Source organism: Dipodomys merriami, unplaced genomic scaffold, assembly GCF_024711535.1.
Source record: "Dipodomys merriami isolate MVZ:Mamm:240054 unplaced genomic scaffold, mDipMer1.0.p SCAF_78, whole genome shotgun sequence".
NCBI lineage: Eukaryota > Metazoa > Chordata > Mammalia > Rodentia > Heteromyidae > Dipodomys > Dipodomys merriami.
Window position 1 is genome coordinate 5,535,639 of NW_027206379.1, and position 25,595 is coordinate 5,561,233.

The following is a 25,595-nucleotide window of genomic DNA, read 5'->3' on the forward strand; positions in this document are numbered from 1 at the left end:
CAGCATCACTTACGTGGAGTCGTGGACGGCACTGCAAGAGAAGGACGAGAAGAAGATGTCATCGTACCGCTTCAGACATACCTTAAAGGCGCCTCTGCCCGTGGCTGTCACACTGCTGGCAGCCTCCCCTGCGGTCTCCTCCAGAGCAAATGTGGACGTCCCTCTGCCCCGCTCACCTGTCCGGGGGGTTGAGGTGGGGGTGGGGGTGGTGGTGGTGAGGGGCGTGGGGGTGGTGAAGGACGTGGTGACCGCGGTGGTTGGCGTGGACGAGGGTGGTCTGGTGGAGGAGACACAGATGTTGAAGTGATGCTCCACTGTTCCGTTGGGGCCACAGATGTCCCAGAAGCAGAACACGCCGTCCTGGGTCTGGTTGACAACTTTTCCTGGGAGGGAAGGGAAGCTGACCATCAACACCGCAGGAAAGAGGAGGACTCCACGCACTCCGCAGACCACCCGCAGCCAAGTGTCCCAGCGTCCCCCGCGCAGGAAGGAAGGTCTCATCAGCCACGCAGGAGCTGGGCCACAGGCCGGCCGGCTCCTCCCACAAGAAGGGACAGAAACAAGTGAGCTGAGCACTCAGGTCTGAGCCCAGAAGATTCCCCAGGCCCGGGGGCAGGGCCCAGGGGGAAGAGGCCAGGCCGGGCCCCTGGGCTGAGAGCGGGCACCGTGCGGCTTCTGGGCTGGGGTCCCCTCCCGCCAGCTCACGGCTCGCCCCTCACCTTCGTCTGGCTGGCAGGTGATTTGTGAGGAATCCGTGCACGTGCTGCAAGGAAAACACAACAGCTGCCAGTCCTTCCTGCACCCTCCCTGCCACGCGCTGTCCTCGATGGGGGACAGGTGGGTGAGGGAAAGCGGGGCCCGAGGGCGGAGGGGACCGGAAGGCCTCCTTGCCCCCAGGGAGAGGGACTGGCAGCCGGGCTCTGGTGGCTCACGCCTAGGATCCTAGCTGCTCAGGACCCTGAGGTGTGGAGAGCTACAAATCACAGCAGCCCAGACAGAGAAGTCTGTGAACCTCCATGTCCATAACAATCAGCAAAAAGCCAGGCTGGAGGTGTGACTCAAGTGGTAGAGCGCCTGGGACCTCCTGATACTGAGGGGTAGGATGGGAGAAAAGAGAGAGAGAGGGGAGGGAGGGGTGGAAAAAGAAAAAGAAAGAAGGGAGGGAGGGAGAGAAGGAAGGAAGGAAAGAAGGAAGGAAGGAAGGAAGGAAGGAAGGAAGGAAGGAAGGAAGGAAGGAAGGAAAAAGAGAAAGAAAGGACTGGAACTCCACGCTCGAGTTTCTGTAAGCATGTGCACTGAGTGCACCTGTGACCTGGCCTCTGTGCGTGTTGTGTAGGTCACATGTGTGTGGTATATACATGTGTATGCTGTACACACGTGTGTGGGTCAGGTTAGGTGTATGGGTCACATGTGTTGTATGTGTATTGCTGTGTGTGCTGTGCTTGGTATGTATATGTGGTATGTTGTGCTTTGTGTGCACGTACGCGTGTTGCGTAGGTTACCATATATGGTGTGGATGCCTGTGGGTAGGTTTCCCATATGCACGTTGCATGGGGAGGTGGCATGTTGCCCGTGTGTAGACTCTGCTGTGTCTGCACGTGTGTGTGTGTGTGTGCACGTGTGTGTGTGTCTGCACGTGTGTGTGTGTGTGTGTGCGTGTGCGTGTGTGTGTGCGTGTGCAGAGCCTCCCCCAGGCCCCGGCTCACGTACCAGGACATGCAGATGTCCTCGCTGGGAATGGGGGCTCCGGGTGGGTAGTGGGTGTCCTCGATGTAGCAGCCACACTGGTCCCCGCTGACACATTTCTTCAGGTCCTCATCGTAGATGGGTCTGTCCTGCGGGCACCGGGGGTAGCAGCCTGGCGGCATGGGGAGGAGCAGGCTCAGCCCATGGGACAGCCCAGGCCCACGCCGCAGGCCCTTCCCCACGGGACAGCCCAGGCCCCACGCCACAGGCCCTTCCCCACGGGACAGCCCAGGCCCCATGCAGCAGGCCCTTCCCCACGGGACAGCCCAGGCCCCACGCCGCAGGCCCTTCCCCACGGGACAGCCCAGGCCCCACGCCGCAGGCCCTTCCCCACGGGACAGCCCAGGCCCCACGCCGCAGGCCCTTCTCCTGGGGCTGGTGCTCCGGGAGGCCCAGGGGTCAGGAGCACAAGGGCCTGCATGTGTCCCCGGGGCGTCCTGCACTGCCTGACCCAAGCAGTCTGCCCCTGCCGTCCCCCCTCCCCATCCCCCCCACCCCCCCCCCCACTCCGCACACCACTCTGACGGCGTCGGCTTCTCGGCCCCTGTCCCGCACAGTCAGGCCCAGCTTGGAAGCCAGGCCCCTGCCCAGGGGGCTGCTTCTGCAGCGAGGTGGGCTTGGTCCACCTCGTCCATCGCAGACCCCTCTCCAAGTGACCCCTTGGCCCCACCGCAGAGGCCGGTGAGGCACCGGTGTCCCGAGAGCCGGCCGCTCACCCTCCAGGTAGGACACAGAGATGTTGGAGTGGATGCCGTTGATGGTCCTGCAGGTCTCGAAGCTGCGGTTCCCACACGGCTCATAGTGCCACTCACACTCGTCCGGGGGGTTGTAGTAATCGCAGAAGATGGCTGGTGCGGGAGGGGGGCGGGGCAGAGTCAGGCCCGAGGGGACCGGCGGGTGCCGAGATGACGGGGAGCCAGGGCCGGGACCCCCGGAGGGCCGGCGCCATCCCGGCACGGGGGGGCGCCCTCTGTAGCAGACCCCGGGCCTCCCTCCGCCTCGGCCCTGCCCGGCACTCACGGCACAGGTCTGGCGTCCTCCAGAAGACGCAGGCCTCGGCCTTGGTGCATTCCTGGGCGTAGGAGGCCACGGCCGAGCAGAAGCAATCGCAGTCCCCGCCCGAGTCGCAGGAGCAGGAGTCGTGCACGCACGCCTCGTAGAAGACGGTGGGGTCCACCTGGGGGGCGGACTCGAGTGTGTCTGGGGCCACGCTGCCGCCCCCCGCCAGGACTCCTCCCCGCAGGCCCTGGAGCTCGGGACGCAGTCCCCTAGACCTGCTCCTACCCCGGGCCCCGCGTGGCTAACCAGGGCCCAGAGAGGCCCTGTGGCTCCCATGCACAGCCGTGGCTGGCCTCTCTGCCCCCGGGGGCCTCCGCCCCTCCGCTGTAAATGGCAATCCTAAAATCACCCCGCCCCTGGCCCGTACCCTCGTGGGTTATGTCCTTTCTCCCTCGGGTGAACGTGTGAGCCAGGAAAGGTAGGGAAGGCTGGGGACCAGCCAGGGATCTCCGAGGGAGGGAGGGAGGGAAGAGCGAGGGGTGCAGCGTAGAAGCTCGGGGACTAGCACCCCATGGGGATGCAGCCGGTGACCCTACCCTGGCACACGTGGAGAGGACCCTGGGACCAATAGCAGCATAGCCCAACCCGCCAGCTGCAGCCCTGCCTTCCCTGGGCCCCAGACAGGCTCACTGGCCGTGGGCAGGCTGGGCCTTGCCTGACCTGGGTCCTCAGCCACAGGAGGCCTCTGCTGGCCTGTGTGCCATGGCCACGCCCACTCCTGCACCCCACCCACCGGTCTTGGCCCCGCCCACTCCCACGCCCCGCCCGCCTGTCTTGGCCACGCCCAGCCCACGCCTGCCCACCTTGCTGTGGCACCCGCTGAACACTCTGCTCTTGATGATGCTGCACTGCTTCTCGGCCCAGGAGCGGCGGTGTGGGTTCGCGCTGCAGGGGTCCGGGGTGCTGCTCACATCCGGGCAGGTGGAAGCCTCCTTCCAGCTGTTCCCGAAGTCCAGCTCGCTGCTCACCACCATGTGGTCCCGCGTGGTGAAGTCGTTGTTGGTACGGCCGTCGAAGTTCCCGCACAGGCCGCACACCGCGCCCTGCGGGAGGCGAGCCGGCTAGTCCCAGGCTTGGAGTGGGGGGGCGCAGGGGGAGGGGGCGGGCGGGTGGGAGGCAGGGAGGCAGCGCTGCACCCTGCCAGATGCCCACCTTGTAGGACGGAGCCAGCCTGATGAAGAGCGTGGTCTTCTTGTCCCAGATGAGGATGATGCCGGTGCTGGCCTCCACCACCAGGTACTGGCCCACTTCCCGCGTGAGGAAGGCCACGTGGCCGCCCTCCTCCAGCTGCTTCACCACCCGGTGCCTGTCCTCCAGCTTCAGCTCCGTGCCCTGTCCACCGGAGAGGAGGGCCACTGCTCACGTCCGAGGGTCCCCGAGGCGTCCCGGGGGAGGGTCCCAAGGCGTCCCGGGGGAGTCCTGAGGCGTCCGGGGGGAGGGTCCCGAGGCGTCCGGGGGGAGGGTCCCGAGGCGTCCCGGGGGAGGGTCCCGAGGCATCCCGGGGGATGGCCCGGAGGCGTCCCGGGGGAGGGTCCCAAGGCATCCCGGGGGATGGCCCGGAGGCGTCCCGGGGGAGGGTCCCGAGGCGTCCCGGGGGAGGGTCCCGAGGCATCCCGGGGGAGGGTCCCGAGGCGTCCCGGGGGAGGGTCCCAAGGCTTCCCTGGGGAGGGTCCCGAGGCGTCCCGGGGGGGTCCCGAGGCGTCCCGGGGGAGGGTCCCCAAGGAGTCCCAGGGGAGGGTCCCTGAGGAGTCCTGGGGGAGGGCCCCAAGGAGTCCCGGGGGGGTCCTGAGGCGTCCCGGGGGAGGGTCCCGAGGAGTCCCTGGGGAGGGTCCCCAAGGAGTCCGGAGGAGGGCCCCGAGGCATCCCAGGGGGGGGGGTCCCGAGGAGTCCCGGGGGGATCCTGAGGTGTCCCGGGGGAGGGTCCCTGAGGAGTCCCGGGGGAGGGTCCCTGAGGAGTCCCGGGGGAGGGCCCCGAGGCATCCCGGGGGAGGGTCCCGAGGAGTCCCCAGTCCCCGGGAGCTGGTGCTTACGCCTATGAAGATCTTGATGGCCTTGGAGCAGGTGACGCCGGTGGTGCCGCAGGGCACGTTCTCGGTGATGATGCTGAAGGAGCCGGTGGAGTTCTGACCACAGTAGTCCTAGGGGCCAGCAGGATGGGCGCAGCATGGGTGCTCTGCGTACACCCACCCTCCCGCTGGTCAACCCAACCCCAGCTCTGCCTCCCCCCCCCAGCCTCACCAACCACAGCCCTCCACAGCTTCCCAAACAGGGGGCAGGGGGAACCTGGAGACTTTCTGGGTCTGTGTTCACATGCACACATATACACACACGCCAAAGTGCACACACAGGCACAAGTACACCCGTACACACACTACACGCACAGAACGGAGGAGGCCCACCCGCGTGAGGTTAGGAGCCCAACCTCCAGGCAGTGTGAGGGGTGGGCGTCTGGGGCCGGGGAAGGCTGCCGGTCCCACCCTGAGCCCCTCCGGGTCTGGACAGGCGCCGGCCCCGCCCAGCCTCACCTGCACAGCCACGTAGGAGCAGTGCCCGTCGAAGTCATAGTGCTTCCCGTCAAAGGTGATGTAGTGGCCACTCCCGTAGATGGAGCAGGTGCCGTGGCACGCGTACTGCGTGCACGCCCAGCGTCCTCTCTGGCAGGTGCTGGGGGGAGCAGGAGGGGCTGAGAGGCGCCCAGCAGCTCGCGCAGGCGCGTGTGGACCACGGTGCAGGGCCATCCCTAAGGCCCCACTCCCACCGAGGCTCCAGGCCTCTGCAGACACCGGAGGCCGGCTGCCGACTGCGGCCCTCTGTGGCCCCCCGGAGTCGGCGCCCACCTCGGCCCACCCCCCGAGGAGCGGCCAGGCGGGGCCTGCTCACCAGGTGTTGTTGCAGTCCATCTTGATCTGGTCCCCCGGGAGGTACAGGTCCTTGTTGTGCATGCACGGGCACGCCTCTTCCGGAACGCAGCCTCCACGCCCATCATCCAGCAGCCCGCCGGGGCACACGCAGCCGCTGACACACTCCGTGTGGTACTGGGGGCGGCACAAAGCAGGGCTTCCTGAGCGAGGTCCTCACTGCCTCCCGCGAAGCTATGGGGCCGCCCCGGGGCCCCTGACTCCCACCCTCAGCCGCCCCCCCCTTCGTCGCTGCCCACAGGTTGGCTGCCAGAGTCCCCAGGAGGGCCCGCCCCTCACCACACTGCCACCCTCGGGTCGAGCCAGGCTGGTGGGTGGGGCAGGGTGAGGCCCCGCCGCCCCCCCCCCCCCCGCTCAGGCAGCCGGGGACCCTCCCAGCCTGCCCGCCCACCGCAGCCCCCGGAACACGCACATAGCCAGCCACCAGCGCCTGGCAGCTCCGCGGACGCGGGCTCTGCGTGGCGGGAGCCGTCAGGTTGTTGCAGTCCACGAGGGCCTTTGGGGGCCGGCAGCCTGCGGGCGGAGGCCGGCCTTCAGCTGGAGCCCCAGGCAGAGGCAGGGGAAGGGGAGGGGAGGGGGCCGCGGGCGGGACCCCCCGCCCTGCAGGCAGCACTTACTCTGGCTAAGCAACTTGACCTGCCTGCAATTCAGCCTTCCATTCTGGCAAACACTGTGAGAGAGAGGGGGGTGAGTGGGCCGGGCCCTGCACCCACTCGCGACGGTCACAAGAACGCCATCGCCAGCTGCGGACACGGCCAGCCGCTGCCCGGGGACCCCCGCCCCGAGCATCTCCGCCCCCGTGGGGCCCTCTTTCCCCACATAGAGTTCCCCGAGGTTTGCTTTGGAGCAGAGACCCGGAGCAGAGCTGGAGCCGTTCCTCCATCCTGTTCCTCCCCCCCCCACTGACCCCTGACCCCCCCGCTAACCCCTGACCCCCCTCCGCTGACCCCTGACCCCTGCCCCACCAGCGTTCCTCCTGCCGCAGGATCACTTCTCCGGCCTCCAGGTAGAGGCCGTGGTGGTAGCAGGAGCACTTGGCCAGGGGCACGCAGCGGCCCTTCTCGTCCAGGAAGGTGCGGTCCGGGCAGCCGCAGCCGTCCACCGGCGCAAAGCCCTTGAGGCAGTGGGTGTCCCCGTCGGAGAGCGAGCGGCAGGTCTGCTGGCAGGTGGTCAGGTTGTACAGGAAGACCTGGGAGGTGGGGCAGGAGTCCACGTCCTTGTCTAGGGGGGACCACAGGGCCAGAGTGAGGGTGAGTGCACTGACCTCCAGCAGACACCCCAAAGTGGACCCCCATCTACCACCTTCAAAGCTGACCCCCAAGTGACCCCCCAAAGCTGGCCCCCAGCTGATACCCCAAAGCTGGCTCCCAGCTGGCCCCCCAAAGTCTGTCCCTGGGATGGCAGACATGGGTGTACCCCACTCCCTGCCCATCTGGGAGCAGGCAGCAGAGGGGTCCGTAGGGACCGGCCCTCTCCTGCACCTCCCAGGCTCTGGGCCCCGGGCTCTCGGCCTGGACCCAGCATGCAGGGGCACTCACTGCAGACACGCTCCCGCCAGCCCCACAGCATGACGCCCTTGGCCGCGCAGGCCCGGGCGTAGGAGGACAGGGCCGCACACAGGCAGTCTTCATTGTTCTGGCAGTTACACGTGTCATATTTGCACCTCTGGACAACAGAACAAGGCAGCACACAGTGAGGGGAGTGGCCAGCCACCTGTGTGCTTGAGAGCTGCACACGCTTGCATGCACGCACGCACGCAGTGTGACACACACACCTAGAACATGCAGGCTCAGCCAGGAGCACCAAGCCCCCGGGCTGCTTCAGGCACACAGTTCACTGCACACGGCACAAGGCACACTGCACACAGCACGCTGAACACTGCACACAGCATGCTGCACATGGCACAAGGCACACTGCACACAGCATGCTGCACACTGCACACAGCATGCTGCACACGGCACACAGCATGCTGCACACGGCACACAGCATGCTGCACACTGCACACAGCATGCTGCACACGGCACAAGGCACACTGCACACAGCACGCTGCACACTGCACACAGCACGCTGAACACTGCACACAGCATGCTGCACACGGCACACAGCATGCTGCACACTGCACACAGCATGCTGCACACGGCACACAGCATGCTGCACACTGCACACAGCATGCTGCACACTGCACACAGCATGCTGCACACGGCACACAGCATGCTGCACATGGCACAAGGCACACTGCACACAGCACACTGCAAACTGCACGCTGTGCACTGCACACTGCACACAGTACACTGGACACAGCACATCTCCACACTGCACATTTCCACACTGCACAAGGCACACTGCATGCTGCACACAGTACACCGGAAACAGCACATCTGCACACTGCACATTTCCACACTGCACACAGCACATTTGCACACTGCAAACTGCACATAGCACACTGCAAACTGCACATTTGCATACTATAAACTGAATGCAGCACACTGCACATTTGCACACTGCACACTGCACACCCACCTTGTAGTATTCTGTAGGGTCCACGGCCAGGTGGCATTTGCCGAAGGGGGTCTCAGTCCTCCTCAGGAGTGAGCACCAGTGCTCAGCGTAGTTGGCTGGAATGGGTCAGAACCTCAGCAGGGCCAGGGCCTCTCTGTAGATCCCCAGTCCAGTAGCTCACCCGGGCTGAGGGACAGGGTCCCCTCACCCACACCAGGTCCCTTCCTCTCTCCAGTCAAATCTCTAGGAGCTCCTTGCCACCCACCCACCACCTCTGCTCCTCCAAGGAGACCCCACCCACAGTGTCCCAGCTTAAAGCAGAATCCAGAGAGGACCCTGGGTGTGGCCGGGAGCTCATGCTGCCTCTCACGGTGCCAGGCCAACCCTGGACGGGGACCACCACCCGTGAGTGGCCAGCCCGGCCCTCGCTGTCAGTCACTGAGCTACAATGAACAGTCCTGTGGGGCAGCAGCAGGTGACAGGCTGGAACCTGGCACGGCAGGCTGTCCACCCCCCACCAACCCCTGCGCCCTGACCCGCCAGGGCCCCGCCCACCCTAAGGCCGTGCTGGCCAGGGCTCGTGCGCCCCCAGCCTGGAGGCCGGGACGCGGGAGCCCCCACCCCGGAGGCCGGGACGCGGGCGTCCCCACCCCGGAGGCCGGGACGCGGGAATCCCCACCCTGGAGGCCGGGACGCGGGAGCCCCCAGCCCGGAGGCCGGGACGCGGGAATCCCCACCCTGGAGGCCGGGACGCGGGAGCCCCCAGCCCGGAGGCCGGGACGCGGGAACTCCCACCCCGGAGGCCGGGACGCGGGAGCCCCCACCCCGGAGGCCGGGACGCGGCGCCCCCACCCGGGCCTGAGCCTCACCGCTCTCGATGTTGAGCGAGCAGGGGTCATCCAGCCAGTCCGGCTTGTCATGGCAGCTGGTCTGGGCCTTCCAGGTGTTGGCAAAGCCGGCGCCCGTCGCCTCTACCAGCCCGCCAGACGTCATGAAGTCATCACTCTCCAGGCCGTTGAAGTTCCCGCAGAGGCCTGAGGGGCCAGCACAGGGTTGGGGGGGGTCCGGGGCTGGCGGGGGGCAGGCCCCACGTGGGACGTTTGCAGGGGCAAACCCCGCTGGGCCACTCACCCTGCACCTGCCCCTGGGAAGCCTGGTCCAGAGTCACAAAGAGCTGCATGACCGGAACCAGCTGGACCTGCAGCCGCAGCCCGAACGCCGTGTTCACAACAATGTGGTAGGAGGAGGGTTGGAAGATGGCGAAGCTCGCTGCAAGGCAAGGTGCGGTGAGCACACAGGACCCCTGGGCCCTGCTTCCCTGCGGTCCCCCGTCACCTTCCCTCGCCACAACCAGAAGGAGCTGGAGAGCAGAGGCGGCCCCTCCCCCCACCCTCCCCCACCCCCCATCAGGGCTCCCCTCAGGACAGGGGACTCACCAGCCACATGGGGCAGGGTTACCTCCATCTCATTGAGCAGCACACTGCCATCTGACTTGAAGGCTACCACCTGCAAGGAAGCCAGCTCAGAAAAGTACCAGAGAAGACCCCACAGCCCAGCAGCGGGGGGGGGGGGGGGGGACAGTCAGTTGGGATACAGTAAAGATGCTTGCACACCCATTGTCCTTGCTGCACTATTTATCACAGCCAAGACACAGGTCGAGAGAATACATGTGGGCTTGTATGCATATACGTATATGTACCTCCGTGTGTACATGCAAACCTTTCCCCACTTATCTGGAGGAATAACATTGTGTCCTTTGTCCAGCTGTGTGAGGAAAGTTGAGCTAAGAGAGACAGCGCATGTTTCTCTCATATGTGGAAGTGGGGACGAAGGTAAAGATGTATGTAAAAGGCGTACAGAGCCATTCACATGCACGCCATGGTGTGTTTACGCAAGGGAGGATTCCAACGGTGTAACGCCTTTGAACCGCTTACATGCTAACAGTGAATACCGAGGGCTGGGACACAGAGTGGGGGGTCCAGGGCATTGGGCAAAAGAACGGAGAGAAGAGGGTAGGCCCGCACAGTCAGAACATTCAGTATGCACCTGGGGGGTGGAGGGGGTGGGGCAGATGGGAGGGGTCACGTGGACCGAGGCGTGTTGTACTCACAAACTGCCACGTGATTGAAACCCCTCTGCACAACTACTTAAAGGTCATAATCTAACTGAAAGGTCAAAGGTCCACAGGATGGAGCGGGTCTGCAGAGCTCGGGGAACTGGGCAAGGGGCGTGGGGGGCACCCACATTCTTATTCTTGTCAGTCAGTAGCACCACGGTCTTCAGGCAGGTCTGCTTGTCGGTGGAGCCGCACGGGGCCAGCTCGCCCAGCAGGGCGTACGAGTCGTTGTGTTCCCCCTGCGGGGCGGACGGCGGACGCTGAGATGTGAGGGCCAGGGGCCACCCGCCGCCCCAGCACGCCGTGGCCCCCTCCAGGAACAGCTGGGGCTCCAGCTCTGCGTTGCCCGCCCGCCCGCCCGCCGGGCGGCTACCTTGGTCAGGACGTAGTAGCAGTCCCCGTGGAAGGTGAACTTTTTCCCGTCGAAGGTGGAGATGTGAGCGCCGCCCTCCAGGGTGCAGGTCCCCGGGCAGGGCAGGTCTTTGCACACCCAGCGGCCGGCGTGGCAGAGGCTGCCGGGCAGCGGGGAGCGGGTTGAGGCTCGGTGGCACCCTGCCTGGCACCCGCCCGCCCCGCCCCCGCCCCCGCGCCCCGAGACTCACCACTGCTCACACTCATTGCTGACCTCCTGACCCGGCGTGTACAGACGCCCGTGCAGCCGGCAGTGGCACTGGCTCACGGGGACGCAGCCACCGCCCGTGATGTCATCGTACACGGTGCCTGGGGCAGACGGGAGCGGGGCGTCGGCCCGGGACCCCAGGAAGTGCCGCCCTCCGATTCACTGCACCACCTCCCACACCTGTGCCCCATCTGGTACAGAGAGTCCCAGACCCTCGTTGGGGGCCCCAGAGCCCCTGAGTGGGGACCCTCCAGAACCTCACCTTCCGGGCAGAAGCAGCCGTCCATGCGGTGTTCCTCACACAGGCTGCTGACCTCCAGGTGTGAGCAGGTGTCCATGCAGGGGGAGCCGCTCTCCAGGTAAATCATGTTCCCAGGGCAGCTCTTGGCTGGAAGCGAAGGCGGCCATGAGTCTGCGGTTCGGGGAGGATGGGGCCCAGCGGCCGGGCCCTGACATGGCCCCCGCCCCGGGCTCCACCCCAGAGCCCCCCCCCGGGAGTCCCCCGCTGCTCACGGCAGAGCGAGTCTGTCCTCCAGCTCCCCGGCTGGCCCCCGGCGTGGGAGCACTGGCGGGAGAACTCGGCCACGGTGCTGCACTCGCAGGCGCCCCCTGGTGGGCACCGGCAGCGGTCCTGCATGCAGGCGCGCACGTACAGCTCCACCGGCACCCGGGCCTGGCAGTCCTCGAAGGCTGCTGCGGTCAGAAGCCTCTCGCACTCGGCTCGCTGGACAGAGGGGGACGCGATGCGGCCAGCTGCTCTCCCTCCATCCCCTGCCCCTCGCTTCGCCGCTGGGGTCCCCACCCAAAGCCAGCAGAGGGGGGCCCGCTGGGAGCTGGGGGGCCCAGCCTGCCACTCACGTGCTCAGAGCAGGACTCGGGCGCCGGCTCCTCCTCCGGGTCCTCACAGGGCACCCCTGGCCTGTTGATCTTCTGCATGTTCCCGAACTCCAGGGCGCTGAAGCGTATGCCTGGTGGGCAGGGGTCCGGTCAGCGGGGGAGAGCCAGGCGGGGGACGGGTCAGCGTGAGCAGGGGCCCCGGCCCGGCCCCCACCTCCTGCTGCCCAGCCCAGAGCCCACCTTCGGAGAGGAACTCTGAGTAGGTCTGCAGGCCATTGTAGTCCCCGCAGAGGCCGCAGGTGTGGTTCTGGAACCTGCTGTCCAGCTCCAGCTAGGGAAGAGGAGCGAGCATGTGATACCCAGGTCCCAGGCTGCCACCCAAGCCCCCAGCCCGGCCAGATCCTTAAGCAGGGCGGTGGAGGGGAGGCCCCGGGCGGCTACCACGTGGGCCCCGTGGGGCAGCGGCTGCCCCGCAGCCCTGAGGACCTCTCGAGGCAGGGGCTGAGGGCCCAGGACTGGCGGCTACCTGTAGCCTTCCCACGGCCCAGTGAGGGCCAGCCCAGGTCCTCTGCCCTCCGGCCTGACAGGGGAGCCTGCCGCCCCCAGCCTGGGGACGCCGGTGCCCACCATGACAGCGTCCTCGCGGTTCCACATGAGGGTGAGGCCAGCCCGGGAGTAGACCTTGGTGTAGGCGTCGTTCTTCTCGATGAGCAGCCCGGAACTGTAGTGTGGGGTGCTGACCCTGGAGGGGCGCCAGGGTCACTCACCAGCTCTGGGCGCTGAGGACAGCCCCGCCCCCCCCAGGAAGCACCCAGCCCCAAGGGAGGGAGGGGCGGGACCCCAGCCCCTCCAGGCTCTGGGCGCTGAGGACAGCCCCGCCCCCGCCTCTGTCCCAGGTGGGCCACGCATCCCTGACCGGGCTGTGCCCACGCGTCCTGTGCTGGAGGGGCGCTGCCTCACCCCAGCTCGAGCCCCACCCCCAGCCCCGCTGCCCTCCCCACCCGCCCGTCCAGGCAGGCCAGCGGGGCAGGGGAGTGAAGATGGAGCCGTGCAGGAAACAGCCCCGTGAAGCAGGGAGAGGGCAACTCCCACGGCAGGACGGAAATCCACCTGAGACGCCCATTGTTCCCCGGACAAAGCAGGAACAATAGCGTCAGCCTTCTGCAACCCAAGCCTGGGCTCAGCCCACCACCCCCCCAGCCTGGGACCCGGCTCTGGTGGTCACCATCCCCCCCACAGCCTGGGACCGGGCTCTGGTGGTCACTAACCCCCCAGCCTGGGACCCGGCTCTGGTGGTCACCATCGCCCCCCCAGCCTGGGACCCGGCTCTGGTGGTCACCATCCCCCAGCCTGGGACCCGGCTCTGGTGGTCACCATCCCCCAGCCTGGGACCCGGCTCTGGTGGTCACCATCCCCCAGCCTGGGACCCGGCTCTGGTGGTCACCATCCCCCAGCCTGGGACCCGGCTCTGGTGGTCACCATCCCCCAGCCTGGGCCAGGGCTCTGGTGGTCACCATCCCCCAGGCTGGGACCCGGCTCTGGTGGTCACCATCCCCCCCCCAGCCTGGGACCCGGCTCTGGTGGTCACTAACCCCCCAGCCTGGGACCCGGCTCTGGTGGTCACCATCCCCCAGCCTGGGACCCGGCTCTGGTGGTCACTACCCCCTCTTCCAGAGAAGCCCACAGGAAAAGCAAGACGCCTTGTTCGTGAAGGGGATTCATCTGTGTTTGTTGAATGAATCTGTGACCTGCGCTCAGACCTCAAAGCCACATGCCAGGCAGAAAGAGGTCTAAAAGAGGGTGTGGGGAGCAGGCCTCCACAGCCAAGCAAGTACCACCATCCTTACAAGAATGGGAGGGGACACTGCCACCCCAGGACAGCACGGGGGACACTGCCACCCCAGGACAGCACAGGGGACACTGCCGCCCCAGGACAGCACAGGGGACACTGCCACCCCAGGACAGCACAGGGACACTGCTGACCCTCAGGACAGCACAGGGGACACTGCCGCCCCAGGACAGCACAGGGACACTGCCACCCCAGGACAGCACAGGGGACACTGCCACCCCAGGACAGCACAGGGGACACTGCCACCACCCCCAGGACAGCACAGGGGACACTGCCACCCCAGGATAGCACAGGGGACACTGCCACCCCAGGACAGCACAGGGGACACTGCCACCACCCCCAGGACAGCACAGGGGATACTGCCGGTCCCCAGGACAGCACGGGGGACACTGCTGACCCTCAGGACAGCATGGGGGACACTGCCACCACCCCCAGGACAGCACAGGGGACACTGCTGACCCTCAGGACAGCATGGGGGACACTGTCAGTCCCCAGGACAGCACGGGGACACTGCCAGTCCCCAGGGGACACTGCCACCCCACTCACATGGCTCCGTTCACCACGACCAGCTGGTGCGTGAGGTAGATGGCGTCGTCCTTGATGGTGAGCAGGATGGACTCCACCCGGGGCTGGGTCCCGCCCGTGCCCGCGCCCCGCCGCAGGTGCACGGCAAACTCCTTGTAGGCGTCCCGGCAGTCGGAGGCGAAGTTGTAGTCGCAGAGGCCGGGGAAGCGGAAGACGTCGCCGTCGAAGGTCTTGTAGTGGAAGGCGCCCCAGGTGCTGCAGACGTTGTGGCCGTGGTTCCGGGGCCGGCCTTCGGATGGAGCGGCGGGGGACGTGGTGAGCGCCCGGGCCGCCCGGTCCCCGCCCCAGAGCTGCGCGGCGGGCCCGGCCCCGTGTAACCCCGTGCGGACCCCCAACACTGCCACTCCAGGCGCCCCTCCCCGCCGCCCACCCACACACGGGGGCTGGGCCCTCCTGAGCCGGAGCCCGCCCTGACGGAACAGGGGCGGCTTGGCCTTCCCGCCCCAACCCAGCTCCCCGCCCTCGCCCCCGCTCCCCCTGCGCCCCCCGCCCCCCGAGAACAGAGCTCCTCAGCCGGCAGCTGCCCCGCTCCGGTAGGCCCCCCTCACTCCACCCTCAGAGGGGTGATGGCTGTCCCGGGCCCATCCAGCTGGAGCCGTCGGGCTGTCCCGGGCCCTCGGCTCCCAGGCTCCGCTGGCCGCGCCGGGCTGCCTGGCCCGCCTGACCGGCCTCCCGGCCGGGCTGCCTCCCGCTGCGCACACCCCGGACCTCTCACCTCTCTGGAGCTCTGAGCCCCTGGCCAGGGTCAGGGCCAGGCAGACGGCCACCAGACGAGCCAGCGGCCACCCCATGGCGCTCAGCAGGCCGGCGTGAGAGAGCGGCCGGGGCCGGGGTGGGCACCTTATATGCCCAGCAGGCTGTGCAGGGCCGAGGGGGAGGGGCGGCGGTGGGCGGGGCCTGCGGATTATGCAGAAAACAGCTGTGGGGGCTCCCGTGGGGAAATATTGACTCAGGTTATCGGAGTTTATCCTTTTATGACTCTCTGAGTAAACCCGGCCTTCCTCAGGATGCAGCACCCACACCTCCCCACGCCGCACACACCCACGGCCTGGCTCCCGTCCCTTCCACGCTAGGAGACCCCAGCCAAGGAAGAGGCCAAAGGTTCTTGCCAGAAGTGCATCCTGGCCGCAGAGCCGGCTCCCAGCCCCAGCCCCGTGCCCAGGTAGAATGAGGGACTCCCAGGCTGGGACTCCTGGCTCGGTGTGTGCATTCTCTCCCATTCCAGAGGCCCATCAGCCACAAACGACGTGGCTGCCCCAGCCAGGGGGCCTGGGGTCTGCCCCGGCCCGGCCCACCTCGGGAGGTAATCCTCCCCCGGCAGGGGGAGCTCGGGGGCGAGGGGGGCCAGAGCCGGCACCCCTCACCAGCGCATGCCCCGCGTGGCCTCCAGAAGCGTGGGAGCGTGGGGCCGCCGGCCTCGGTGGAGCCTGGAGCTCCGTCAGAGCCCAGCTCCATCCACACTCTGCGCTCTGATCCCGCGCGTTCCCAGGCTCAGCAGGTCCTGGAATTACATGTAATTAGAACGCGGGGCGCGCCCAGCCCGGCCAGGGGCTTTCGGTAGAATCAGGTCCCGTCGTGCAGGAGGAAGCGGCTTGAGGCCTGCAGATGGGGCTGGGGGAGGGCAGCCCTCCCCACAGGCCATCCCCGCAGCCCTCCCCACCGCTGCTGCTGCTCCCGGGCACACGCAGGGAGCTGCCCGCTCAATGCCATACCTCGCTCTGTGTGCCTCCGTCTCTGTCTCTGTCTGTCTCTGTCTCTGTCTGTCTCTGCTTCTGTCTCTATCTCTGTCTCTGTCTGTCTCTGTCTCTGTCGCTGTGTGCCTCTGTCTCTGTCTGTCTCTGTCTGTCTCTGTCTGTCTCTGTCTCTGTCTCTGTCTCTGTCTGTCTCTGCTTCTGTCTCTCTCTGTCTCTGTCTCTGTCTGTCTCTGCTTCTGTCTCTCTCTATCTCTGTCTCTGTCTCTGTCTTTGTCTGTCTCTGCTTCTGTCTCTATCTCTGTCTCTATCTATGTCCCTGTCTGTCTCTATCTCTGTCCCTGTCTCTATCTCTGTCTGTCTCTGTCTCTGTCTCTGTGTGCCTCTGTCTCTGTCTGTCTGTCTCTGTCTCCCCCACTCTCTCTGTCTGGATCCTGCCCCAGAAAGAAGCGCAGCCTCTGCAGAGCCTGATCCTGAGTGGCTGAGGCTGACCACTGCCTTTCCGGCATCTGGAGCCACCTGGAAGGGCACGGTGCATCAGTCCAGCCTGCAGGCCCTCAGCACAGAGGCTGGCCAGGGGTAGAGGCCCTCAGCACACAGGCTGGCCAGGCGTAGAGGCCCGGGCGGCCCTGACCCTGCAGCTGGGGATGAACAGAGACGTGGGGTCCCTTCCCCGCCATGTCTTCCCCCTGTTGAAAACAATGGGATCCTGATTCTCGTTTCTGGGTCGGTGTCCATCATGAGCGCTGATCACAGGGGAGGCCTCGGAGCCAAACGTGGCCCCAAGCTCCTGTGGCCAATGAGGAAGATGCGGCTGGCGTTCACCAAGCCCCTGGCCAGCCCACCTGCTGACCTGGACAGGCTCTAGATTCAGGAAGAGTTCCTGAGGCCCGGACTCCGTCCCCGTGTGTCAGCCTGCAGCCCCTGCTGCCCCACAGCCCCTCAGACAGGCCAGGAGGAGAAGGTCCCTGGCTGGGAGGGCATCAGAGACCAGGGTGAGCGTCAGCGGGGCTGGGAGAAAGCCTCCCACCCGTCCCAGCGCAGTGCCCCGGTGACCAGCCGCAGCCTGGAGTGTCCCCCTGCCCGGACAAGGGACCTGGAAGGTGGCCTAAGCTAGAGAAACAGGGATTAGGGAACCAGAGCCCTCAGGCCAAGAACACATTGTGCAACTTCCCGGTGTGGGCCCCACACCCTGGCACCCAGCCCGAGGGAAACACAAGGACAGACCCGGCTCACGAGCCCCAGGAGCCAGGCAACTCTGATCCGGGTGAGACCATTAAGTCTCAGCCAGAATACAACAACGGCACAGCCCCAGCCCTAAGCTCTGAGGATGCAGGTCCCCCAGATGGAGATGCAGGCCATCTGTGGAAGGAAAGGGGTAGGTCCCCCGGGGTGGCGAGGAGAGTCCTCCCCGGGTGGCGAGGTGAGTCCTCCCCGGGTGGAGAGGAGGTCCCCCTGGGTGGCGGGGCTCAGGTCTGTGTCCCCTTGGTCAGGCAGTGGCAGTAACTCAGGCCCAGGCCTGAGCCCAGCCGTGCTCCTGGCCCGCGGCAGGGTCTTGTGGGGTCCCGTGGACCGTGACACGTGGCAGGCCGCGCGGGGCGGGACGAGGGCCAAGCAGTGGGCTGGGGACGGCGATGCCCAGGGGCCCGGCGGCTGCTGGCGTCTTGGCCGGCGGCGGCAGCGGCAGTGGCCGTGCCCCGGCAGGTGCAGGGCCCTGGACGGCCAGTGGGCCTCGCGTTGGGTCTGGAGTGATGGGCCGAAGCCCTGAGCTGGTTCCAACAGCATCCAGCTGCAGAGCTGTCAAAACTGCCCTAGACCAGCAGACACAGGGATGTGCGTCGTCTCCTCTGTGCAGGGCATGGGAGGCACACGTCCCAGGTCTCAGAGACCCTTACCCATCCTCCACCCTGAGGGACTGCGGGGGAGGGGGCCGCGGGGGGAGGGGCCGCAGGGGGTGGATTCCAGGGGGCTGCACGGTGCCCCTCCCCACCGCAAGGCAGCGCAGGCGTGGGCTGTGGTCGGCTGCCCGGGCAGCCGGGGTCTCCAGCACTCTGGGCTTTTCCTGCTGTCCCGCACCTGGCAGTGTTTACCTGGACAAGACACTTCCCAGTGCGGGCGCAGACTTTACAGCCGTGGCCGCAGGGAGGGGGCGGTACAGACGTCACACATCCTCAGCGACTGTTCCACTGCGAGCGTCCACAAACTGAGTCACCAGGAAGCGGCGGGGCAGGCGGGGACCCGGGGACCAGCGGGGACCGGGGACCAGGCCAGACAGGGAGGAAAGGAGAGTGGGGGAAGGGAGCCTCCCACCCTCCTGCCAGACCCGCCCCCCCCACCCTCCTGTGCTGGTGAATTTCATGTGTCCACTTGTCTGGGCGGAGGTCCCCCACTTCTGCTCCGAGACTAGTCTAAGGGTGCGAGAAGGCACCTTTTAGGTGTGAGCAGGGGAAGGCCCTCCCCTGTACATGGGCATCACTAAACCAGGCGAGACAAAACACCGAGGCTCCAAGAAGGAGGGGATTTAATCCCAGGTCCTCCAATGTGAGCAGCCTCCAGTTAGCCCCACGTCTCCAGCCTGCTGGACACAGTTCAGGCCCGCGGCCCCCCGTGATTGGCCTGTGCAGTTCAGACCCTCGGCCCCCCGTGATTGGCCTGTGCAGTTCAGACCCTCGGCCCCCCGTGATTGGCCTGTGCAGTTCAGACCCTCGGCCCCCGTGATTGGCCTGTGCAGTTCAGACCCTCGGCCCCCGTGATTGGCCTGTGCAGTTCAGACCCGCGGCCCCCCGTGATTGGCCTGTGCGGCCAAGCCCCACCCCCTGGGTGGGGGCAGTCCTGTGGCCCAGCGTGGGGGGCCGTCTTCCGTGTTCCCACTGCCGTTCCTCGGCCTCCCTCCCCAGCAGCCTCCTCCTCCCGGCCTCCGTGGACCTCAGCGGCCCGCAGGCCATTCACTGAAGTAAGTTTCCCGCAGACATAGGCGGCCTGCCTGCGTCGTCTCAGGCCACCCAACTAGGACACAGCATGGCCATCCTGGTCATTCATCCGTGTTACAGAGGGAAACTGAGTCACTGAGTATTCCTAGCATCCTGGGGTTGTCACCAGGAGCGTGAGTTGAGGCCGACAACCACTGTGCTGACGGCCATCACCCCCCCCCACCCCAGGAAGGCCCCCAGCCCCGGGCCACTCTGCCCCCGCCAGGGTCCCCAGCCCCGGGGCGCAGCCCTAGCCCCACAGCCCTCCCCCACCCCCGCCTTCTGCACAGCCAAGGGAGGCCCTGCCCACAGCCACAGGCCGGGCATCCGCCACACCACCCTCCCGGGAGTCCTCCCTGAGCCGTGGGGCCGCAGAGATCACAGCAGACCACTGCCTTGGTCAGAACGTGGAAGTGTGTGAAGGCGGAGGGGTCGCGAGAAGCCAAACCAGCACCGCCACGGAACTGGGGCGCTGAGCAGACTTCTTGGCTCACTGCACTCCAGCCTTTCTGGGCAGTTACTCCCTTCTCCACTTGAGATGCGGCCCAGGTGTCACACCTTCACGCTGACCACTGCCCTTGCCCTCAGCCACATTTTGTGGCCATTCCTGGCTCTCGCGCCACAGGGACAGCAAGCTGTACAGGTCCCTCATATGCCGCCATGACAGCAAATGCTCTCGATTGATTGATTGATCCATATATCAATTGATGCCTGTAAGTGGAGTGGAGTGGGGAGATGGGTGGGTGGGTGAGTGGATAGATGAAGAGATGAATGAAGGAGTAAGCAGATAAATGAATGGACAAGTACATGAATGGATGGATAAATTGATGGTGAGTTAGCAAATGGGTGGGTGGGTAGATTGGGAGTTTAGTGGGTGGATGGATAGATCAAGGATGGAACTGTGGGTGGATGAATGGATGAGTACTCGGGTAGATGTGTGGATGGATGGATGGGTGGATGGATGGATGGGTGGGTGGGTGGGTGGGTAGGTGAGTGGGTGGGTAGGTGGATGGGTCAGTGGATGGGTGGATGGGTGGATGGATGAATGGGTGGGTGGGTGGGTGGGTGGGTGGGTGGGTGGATGGGTCAGTGGGTGGGTGGATGGGTGGATGGAGGATGGGTGGATGGATGGATGGATGGATGCATCAGTGGGTGGGTGGGTGGGTGGGTGGATGGATTGATGGATGGATGGATGGGTAATACTGACTGGTCTGAAGAATACTGGGCATATTCCTTTTTACAAATAATTTGAAATGCTTTTTATGCCTATACTATACTGAGGTTTGAACTCAAGGCCTGGGCATTGTCCCTTAGCTTTTTTATTCAAGGCTGGCATCCTACCAGTTGATCCATAGCTCCATTTCAAGATTCTTCCTAGTTAATTGGAGATAAAAGGCTTTGAGCCACAATAATCAGATCTCCTGAGTAGGATCACAGGTGTGAGCCACAAGCACCCAGATGAAATGTTTTAAAATTGCTTTACTGGGGCATAATTAGCACGCAATAAATTGCTTGTTTTATGATTTTTTTCCAACATACAAATACCCCTAGGCAACCATCAACACAATGAAGATAGGAGTGTTTCCACATCTATCCACCACACAAGTGTCCTCATGCCCCCCGGCATGAGTGGATGGATGGGTGGGTGGGTGGGTGGATGGGTGGATGGATGAACGTGTGGATGGATGGGTGGGTGGGTGGGTGGGTGGATGGGTGGATGGATGAACGTGTGGATGGATGGGTGGGTGGGTGGATGAGTGGGTGGGTAGATGGATGGATGGATGGATGCACGCATGCATGGATGGGTAGGTGGGTGTGTGAATGGATGAGTGGATGGGTGGATGGATGGATGGGTAGATGTGTGGATGGGTGGATGCATGGATGGGTGGGTGGGTGAGGAGGTAGATGGATGGATGGGTGGGTGGATGAGTGGGTGGGTAGGTGGGTGAGTGGGTGGGTGGATAGGTAAGTAAGTAGATGGAAATTTGTTTTTCCCTCCCTCCCACCCTACACCATTCAGGAAGTGCCAACTGATCTCTTGTCTGTGGTGGATTAGTGGCACGGTTCATATATCCTACACCTTCTCTGACCTCTGCCACTCTGGATAATTATTCTGAGACCCCTCTGTGCTGTTACAGGTACCAGTACTCACCACCTTGTGTGATCCTATCTGGGTTCCTGTGTACTGCTGATGGACAGGCTCCATGCCCATCCAGACCAAGGGTGCCCAAGCGCCCAGCTTGAAGGAGGGGAGGGTGGGTCAGGCCTGAGGTTCAGAGCTGAGTCCACGGCCACGCGACCCCGTGCCTGCCCCCCGTGGAACCTGAACAGCATGCAGAAAACAAGGATGCAGCGCAGCTGCTCTTCCCGGGCCGCCAGAACGCAGAGAGGGAGGAGAGGAGGGCGGAGTCCCAGACCCCTGCAGGGACAGCACCAGCGACCCACCAACGCCCGCCGCGCCACCGCCTCACGCGGGCCACAGGAGCTTTAGAACATTCTAGATCCAAGCTATAACATAACCTAGTGCAAATGATAAACCGCTAGCGCTGTCTGTGTGCGCGCCTGTGAATGTTAGCATCCTTTTCTCACAGGTGAGGCCAGAAGTGAATTCTCCACGTAAGTACTGACATTACCAAACTGTCTGGGCACCGCGGCACGCCCACCACCCAACCACTCAGGAGCTGAGATCTGAGGACAGCAGTTCAAGGACAGCCTGGGCACACAGACTGTAAGATCTTTATCTCTAACTAGCTACCAAGAAGCTGTAAGTAGAGGGGAGGGGTGGCTCAAGTGGTAAAGCACCAGCCTTTAGCCCAAAAACAAAATGACAGAGCGAAGCCCTGAATTCACGCGCCAGTATTGGCACACACACCCACTCGCACACACACTCACACACACATACATACTCCCACACGCTCCCACACATACACGCACACTCACACTCTGTTCTCCCAGCTACCCGCAGGTGCTGTCCACACAGCCGTGTGTGTTCCAGGTTTCATTGAGTCCTTGGCGCAAGTGTGCAGCGGCATTCCATCTCCGCTTTACCTTGTGTTTCTGTAACAAATCACATGAGGGATTTTTGCTTTTCCGCCTCCAAATATGGCCCTTGACCAAGTGTCTACTCATGCACTGTCTCGTCTCACCAGACTAAACTCGCAGCCATGAGAGGCTAGCCCTGCCACACCGGGACACACACAGCCATCCCTGCTGGGAGGCTGGGATGCGGAGAACCCCAGGAACTCAGGAGGTTCCAAGGCAGCCTCAGCAGAAAAGACCAAAATAACCAGCAAAACACAGGGCTGGCTGGAGGCCTGGCTCACAGGGCAGGGCCCAAGGTGAGCAAGCAGGAGGCTCTGAGTCCAGTCCTCAGTCCCGTAAAAAAGCAAAAGCCAACTAACGCCCTCAGTATGTGGAAGCCACACTCTTCTCGCTTGGCTGTCTCCTGCTCTCCTTTCGGCAGTACTAGGGTTTGAACTCAGGGCTTTGGGCTTGCTGGGCTTTCCCGCTCCCAGCTGGCTGGCCGCCGGCCACTTGACCCGCACTTCCAGCCTGGGGCTTGGTTTTGTTTTTCTGGTTGTTTTGGAGACTGAGTCTTACGGACTTTTCTGCCTGGACTAACTCCGAACCTCAGTCCTACAGATCACAGACAGCGAGTAGCTAGAACGGCAATGTGAGGGGTCCAGCCTCATCTTAATACATTAACAGGCTTGATTTGTTAAACCATATGTAGAATTTGTGCGTCTGTTTCATGATGGATATTAAACTACTTTTCTCTTTTCATACTGTCTTTATGTAGTTTCTAAATTAGTAATACTAGTCTCTGAGAAAGAGTCTGAAGTATTTCTTCCTCTTCAAGTTTTTCGGAAGAGTTTGTGTAGAGTTGGCTTTATCTCTTCCTTAAATGTTTGATAGAATTGACCAGTGAAGTCATCAGGGCCTGGAGTTTTCTTTGTGGGAAGGTTTTGTTTGCTTTTGGTTTAATTACAACTCAATTCCTTTAATATACAGGGCCATTCTAGCTATTTCTTCCTGGGTATGCTTTGGTAGGTTGTGTTTCCAAGAATCCGGCCACTTTACCTAAGTGGTTAAGTTTATTGGCACGAGGTTGTTCACATTCCTTTATGGACTTCAGCACCGTGGCCCGTCCCACGCCCGCGCTCTCCCCGCTGCGGATCTCCGTGGCGTCTCTCTCCTTTCCCTACCAGTCTGGTAAGAGGCTTAGCGATTTCAAAGAGCCAGCTTTGGCTTCACCGGTTTTCTCCAGTGTCTTGTGTCACTGTCTCTATTATTTGGGTCACTGTTCATTTTCTCCTTTCCTGGTTTTTAAGGAAGGCCGTCACTGGCCGGAGGCCTTCCTCCAGGATGTGGGGCGTCTGTACTGCAGATCAGGCCTAAAGGCTGCGCTGCCACATCCCACAAATCACGGTCCCTGGTCTCTACGATCAATCTAGAGAGGTACGTGTGTGCATGCACGTGCGCACACAGGTTAACACACACGCGCGTGCACACCACACATTTCTGCTGCCTCCTGAGAAGGTCTGAGCGTAGTGGTAACCCAGTTACCATGTGTAACAGCCATGTGTAACGCCAGATCTTGGCTTAGAAAATCTATTCCGGAGCAGGATCTGAGTGTCTAGGCAAAGAGGTGAGGGGAAGAACCGGGCGTTTTGTTGTGCCAGAGAACAAGAAGACGCTCAAACAAAATTCAGCAAAGAAAAGCTGGGGCTCGTGAGAGAGAAGGGGGAAAACGGCTACGGCTGGAGCAATCGGAGCAAGAAATGAAGGCAGCGTCTGGTTATCATCGAAGGGCGAAATAAACATCTTATATGTCCACAGTAATGTAAATAATTACATGGGGAAGTTAAGGAAAAACTGCTCATTGTGAAGAATTATCAATGGGAACAAGGAAACAGAAACTCTTCATTGGTGCACACAGCCATTATCACCTCATTATTGCGCTGATTCTAAAGCCACCGGACTAAGCTTTGAAGGGAAGCAAGCTATTTACATAAATTCAAACTACTGCCCACAGCAGGTATTGCTCTAAGGCTGGGACCCAGGGCCTCCCATTTGCTGAACAGGAACTCCACCACTTGAGTCACATACTCCAAGGTATTTATTAATTTTTAAAAGTGACGAAATAAGTCAGGTGTGGTATCTGATGCGATAATCCAGCAACTGGGACAGAGGCAGGAGAATTTTGAGTTCAAGGTCAGCCTGAGCCACATAGCAAGACTGTGACTCAGAAAAAAAAAAAAGATTAATAATAAAGCCAGGCATTGGTGGCTCACACCCATCATCCTAACTACTCAGAAGGCTGAATCTGAGAATCACAGTTCAAAGCCAGCCCAGGCAGGAAAGTCCTGAGACTCTTATCTCCAATAAACCACTAGAAGTGGCGCTGTGGCTCAAATGGTAGAGCGCTCGCCTTGAGCTAAAGAGCTGAGGGACAGTGTCCAAGACCTGAGTTCAAGTCCTATGACTGACAAAAAAAAAAAGTTTCATGGAAGACAGGAAAGAATGAAGAACAGACACAGATCAGAGGGAACAAAGAGACATTTCTAGAGGGTTCCAGAGAGGCTGCAGGCAGTGTGGCCTCCAGCCTATGGAGGAGCAGCATCCTGGCAGCTCCTTGGGCATCTCTAAGGATGGTCCCGGGTGAGGATCGCCCTGGGTGCCGCCGCGCAGCTGTCCGGGCCGAGGCCTGGGCGGATGAAGGCTGAGCCGCTGTGCTGGACCATGTCCCACAGCCATTAAAATGTTCCTGGTGAATATTTGATGCTGGCTTTAATTCCCCCACACTGCTGAGGAGAGGGCTATAAAGCAATCTAGGGTAATAACCGGACGTCCGTGCATGCGTGCGTGCCAGCGGGAAGGAACTCGCGGGCCCTGCGTGTGACCTGCACGGGGCAGGGTGCAGCCCCCGCCGGCCCCCGCCGCGGAAGCTCCGCACCTCCGGCCGGGCCACATCACCCGCAGCGGTGCGGGGATGCCAGCCCCCCCCAGGCGTCCCGACAATGACCCCACTAGAGGGGACGCGGGCCTCCAGTGTGGGCCTGGGGAGGACGAGGAGGTGGAGTGGCCTGTGTTTCTGCGTTCTATACCGAGTTTGTGGAACGCTGCACGTCCACGCGGTCTACACGGCACTGCAACAGAAGGGAGGAGAGGGGGGGTGCCGGCCCCGCGGGCGTCGGGCGTCGGGGGTCCCGGGCGGTGCCGGCCCCGCGGGCGTCGGGCGTCGGGCGTCGGGGGTCCCGGGCGGTGCCGGCCCCGCGGGCGTCGGGGGGCCCGTCCACACGCCTGCCTTGTGTGGACCCTTCAGTCCGTGTCCACAGCTCACGTCCTGGTCGCCTTGCCCACGCCTGGCAGTGGGCAGAGGCCGCCCTGAGACCTCGGCTATGGATGCTGCTCCCTGTAAATAAAGCTAGAAAGAGCTGGGCGCAGTGGCTCCTGCCTGCCATCCCAGCTACTCAGGAAGCGGAGAGCCGAGGATCCGCAGCTTGAAGCCAGGCTGGGCAGGAAAGTCCGTGAGACTCTCATCTCCAATAAACCACCAGAAAGCCGGAAGTGGTGCTGTGGCTCAAGTGGTAGAGCACCAGCCTTGAGCTGCAGAGCTGAGGGACAGCGCCCAGGCCCAGAGTTCAAGACCCACAACTGACAAGTTATAGTAATAATGATAATAATAGTAATAAAGGTGGCAAGGT

The 25,595-nt window shown here is 63.4% G+C and overlaps 1 protein-coding gene across 3 annotated transcripts in view; it reads right to left on the reverse strand.

Moving 5' to 3' along the window:
- The window catches only part of Muc2 (mucin 2, oligomeric mucus/gel-forming), a 33,119-nt gene extending 18,095 nt beyond the window's left edge, over positions 1 to 15,024 (reverse strand). For all 3 annotated transcript variants that reach the window (XM_070009920.1, XM_070009918.1, XM_070009917.1), the window contains exons 1-29: positions 14,944 to 15,024; positions 14,190 to 14,457; positions 12,422 to 12,536; positions 12,035 to 12,125; positions 11,816 to 11,925; positions 11,471 to 11,681; positions 11,220 to 11,345; positions 10,941 to 11,058; positions 10,712 to 10,850; positions 10,467 to 10,577; positions 9,659 to 9,728; positions 9,354 to 9,491; positions 9,092 to 9,256; positions 8,244 to 8,338; positions 7,262 to 7,388; positions 6,689 to 6,944; positions 6,341 to 6,393; positions 6,136 to 6,236; positions 5,686 to 5,840; positions 5,331 to 5,469; positions 4,836 to 4,943; positions 3,958 to 4,137; positions 3,609 to 3,848; positions 2,767 to 2,923; positions 2,463 to 2,594; positions 1,711 to 1,858; positions 720 to 763; positions 177 to 383; positions 14 to 31 (exon numbers count right to left, since the gene is read on the reverse strand). In XM_070009920.1, the coding sequence (XP_069866021.1) occupies positions 14 to 31; positions 177 to 383; positions 720 to 763; positions 1,711 to 1,858; positions 2,463 to 2,594; positions 2,767 to 2,923; positions 3,609 to 3,848; positions 3,958 to 4,137; positions 4,836 to 4,943; positions 5,331 to 5,469; positions 5,686 to 5,840; positions 6,136 to 6,236; positions 6,341 to 6,393; positions 6,689 to 6,944; positions 7,262 to 7,388; positions 8,244 to 8,338; positions 9,092 to 9,256; positions 9,354 to 9,491; positions 9,659 to 9,728; positions 10,467 to 10,577; positions 10,712 to 10,850; positions 10,941 to 11,058; positions 11,220 to 11,345; positions 11,471 to 11,681; positions 11,816 to 11,925; positions 12,035 to 12,125; positions 12,422 to 12,536; positions 14,190 to 14,457; positions 14,944 to 15,019 (3,898 nt within the window). In that variant the 5' untranslated portion in view covers positions 15,020 to 15,024. The remainder of the gene's footprint in view (positions 1 to 13; positions 32 to 176; positions 384 to 719; positions 764 to 1,710; positions 1,859 to 2,462; positions 2,595 to 2,766; positions 2,924 to 3,608; positions 3,849 to 3,957; positions 4,138 to 4,835; positions 4,944 to 5,330; positions 5,470 to 5,685; positions 5,841 to 6,135; positions 6,237 to 6,340; positions 6,394 to 6,688; positions 6,945 to 7,261; positions 7,389 to 8,243; positions 8,339 to 9,091; positions 9,257 to 9,353; positions 9,492 to 9,658; positions 9,729 to 10,466; positions 10,578 to 10,711; positions 10,851 to 10,940; positions 11,059 to 11,219; positions 11,346 to 11,470; positions 11,682 to 11,815; positions 11,926 to 12,034; positions 12,126 to 12,421; positions 12,537 to 14,189; positions 14,458 to 14,943) is intronic.
- Positions 15,025 to 25,595: the final 10,571 nt, after the last annotated feature.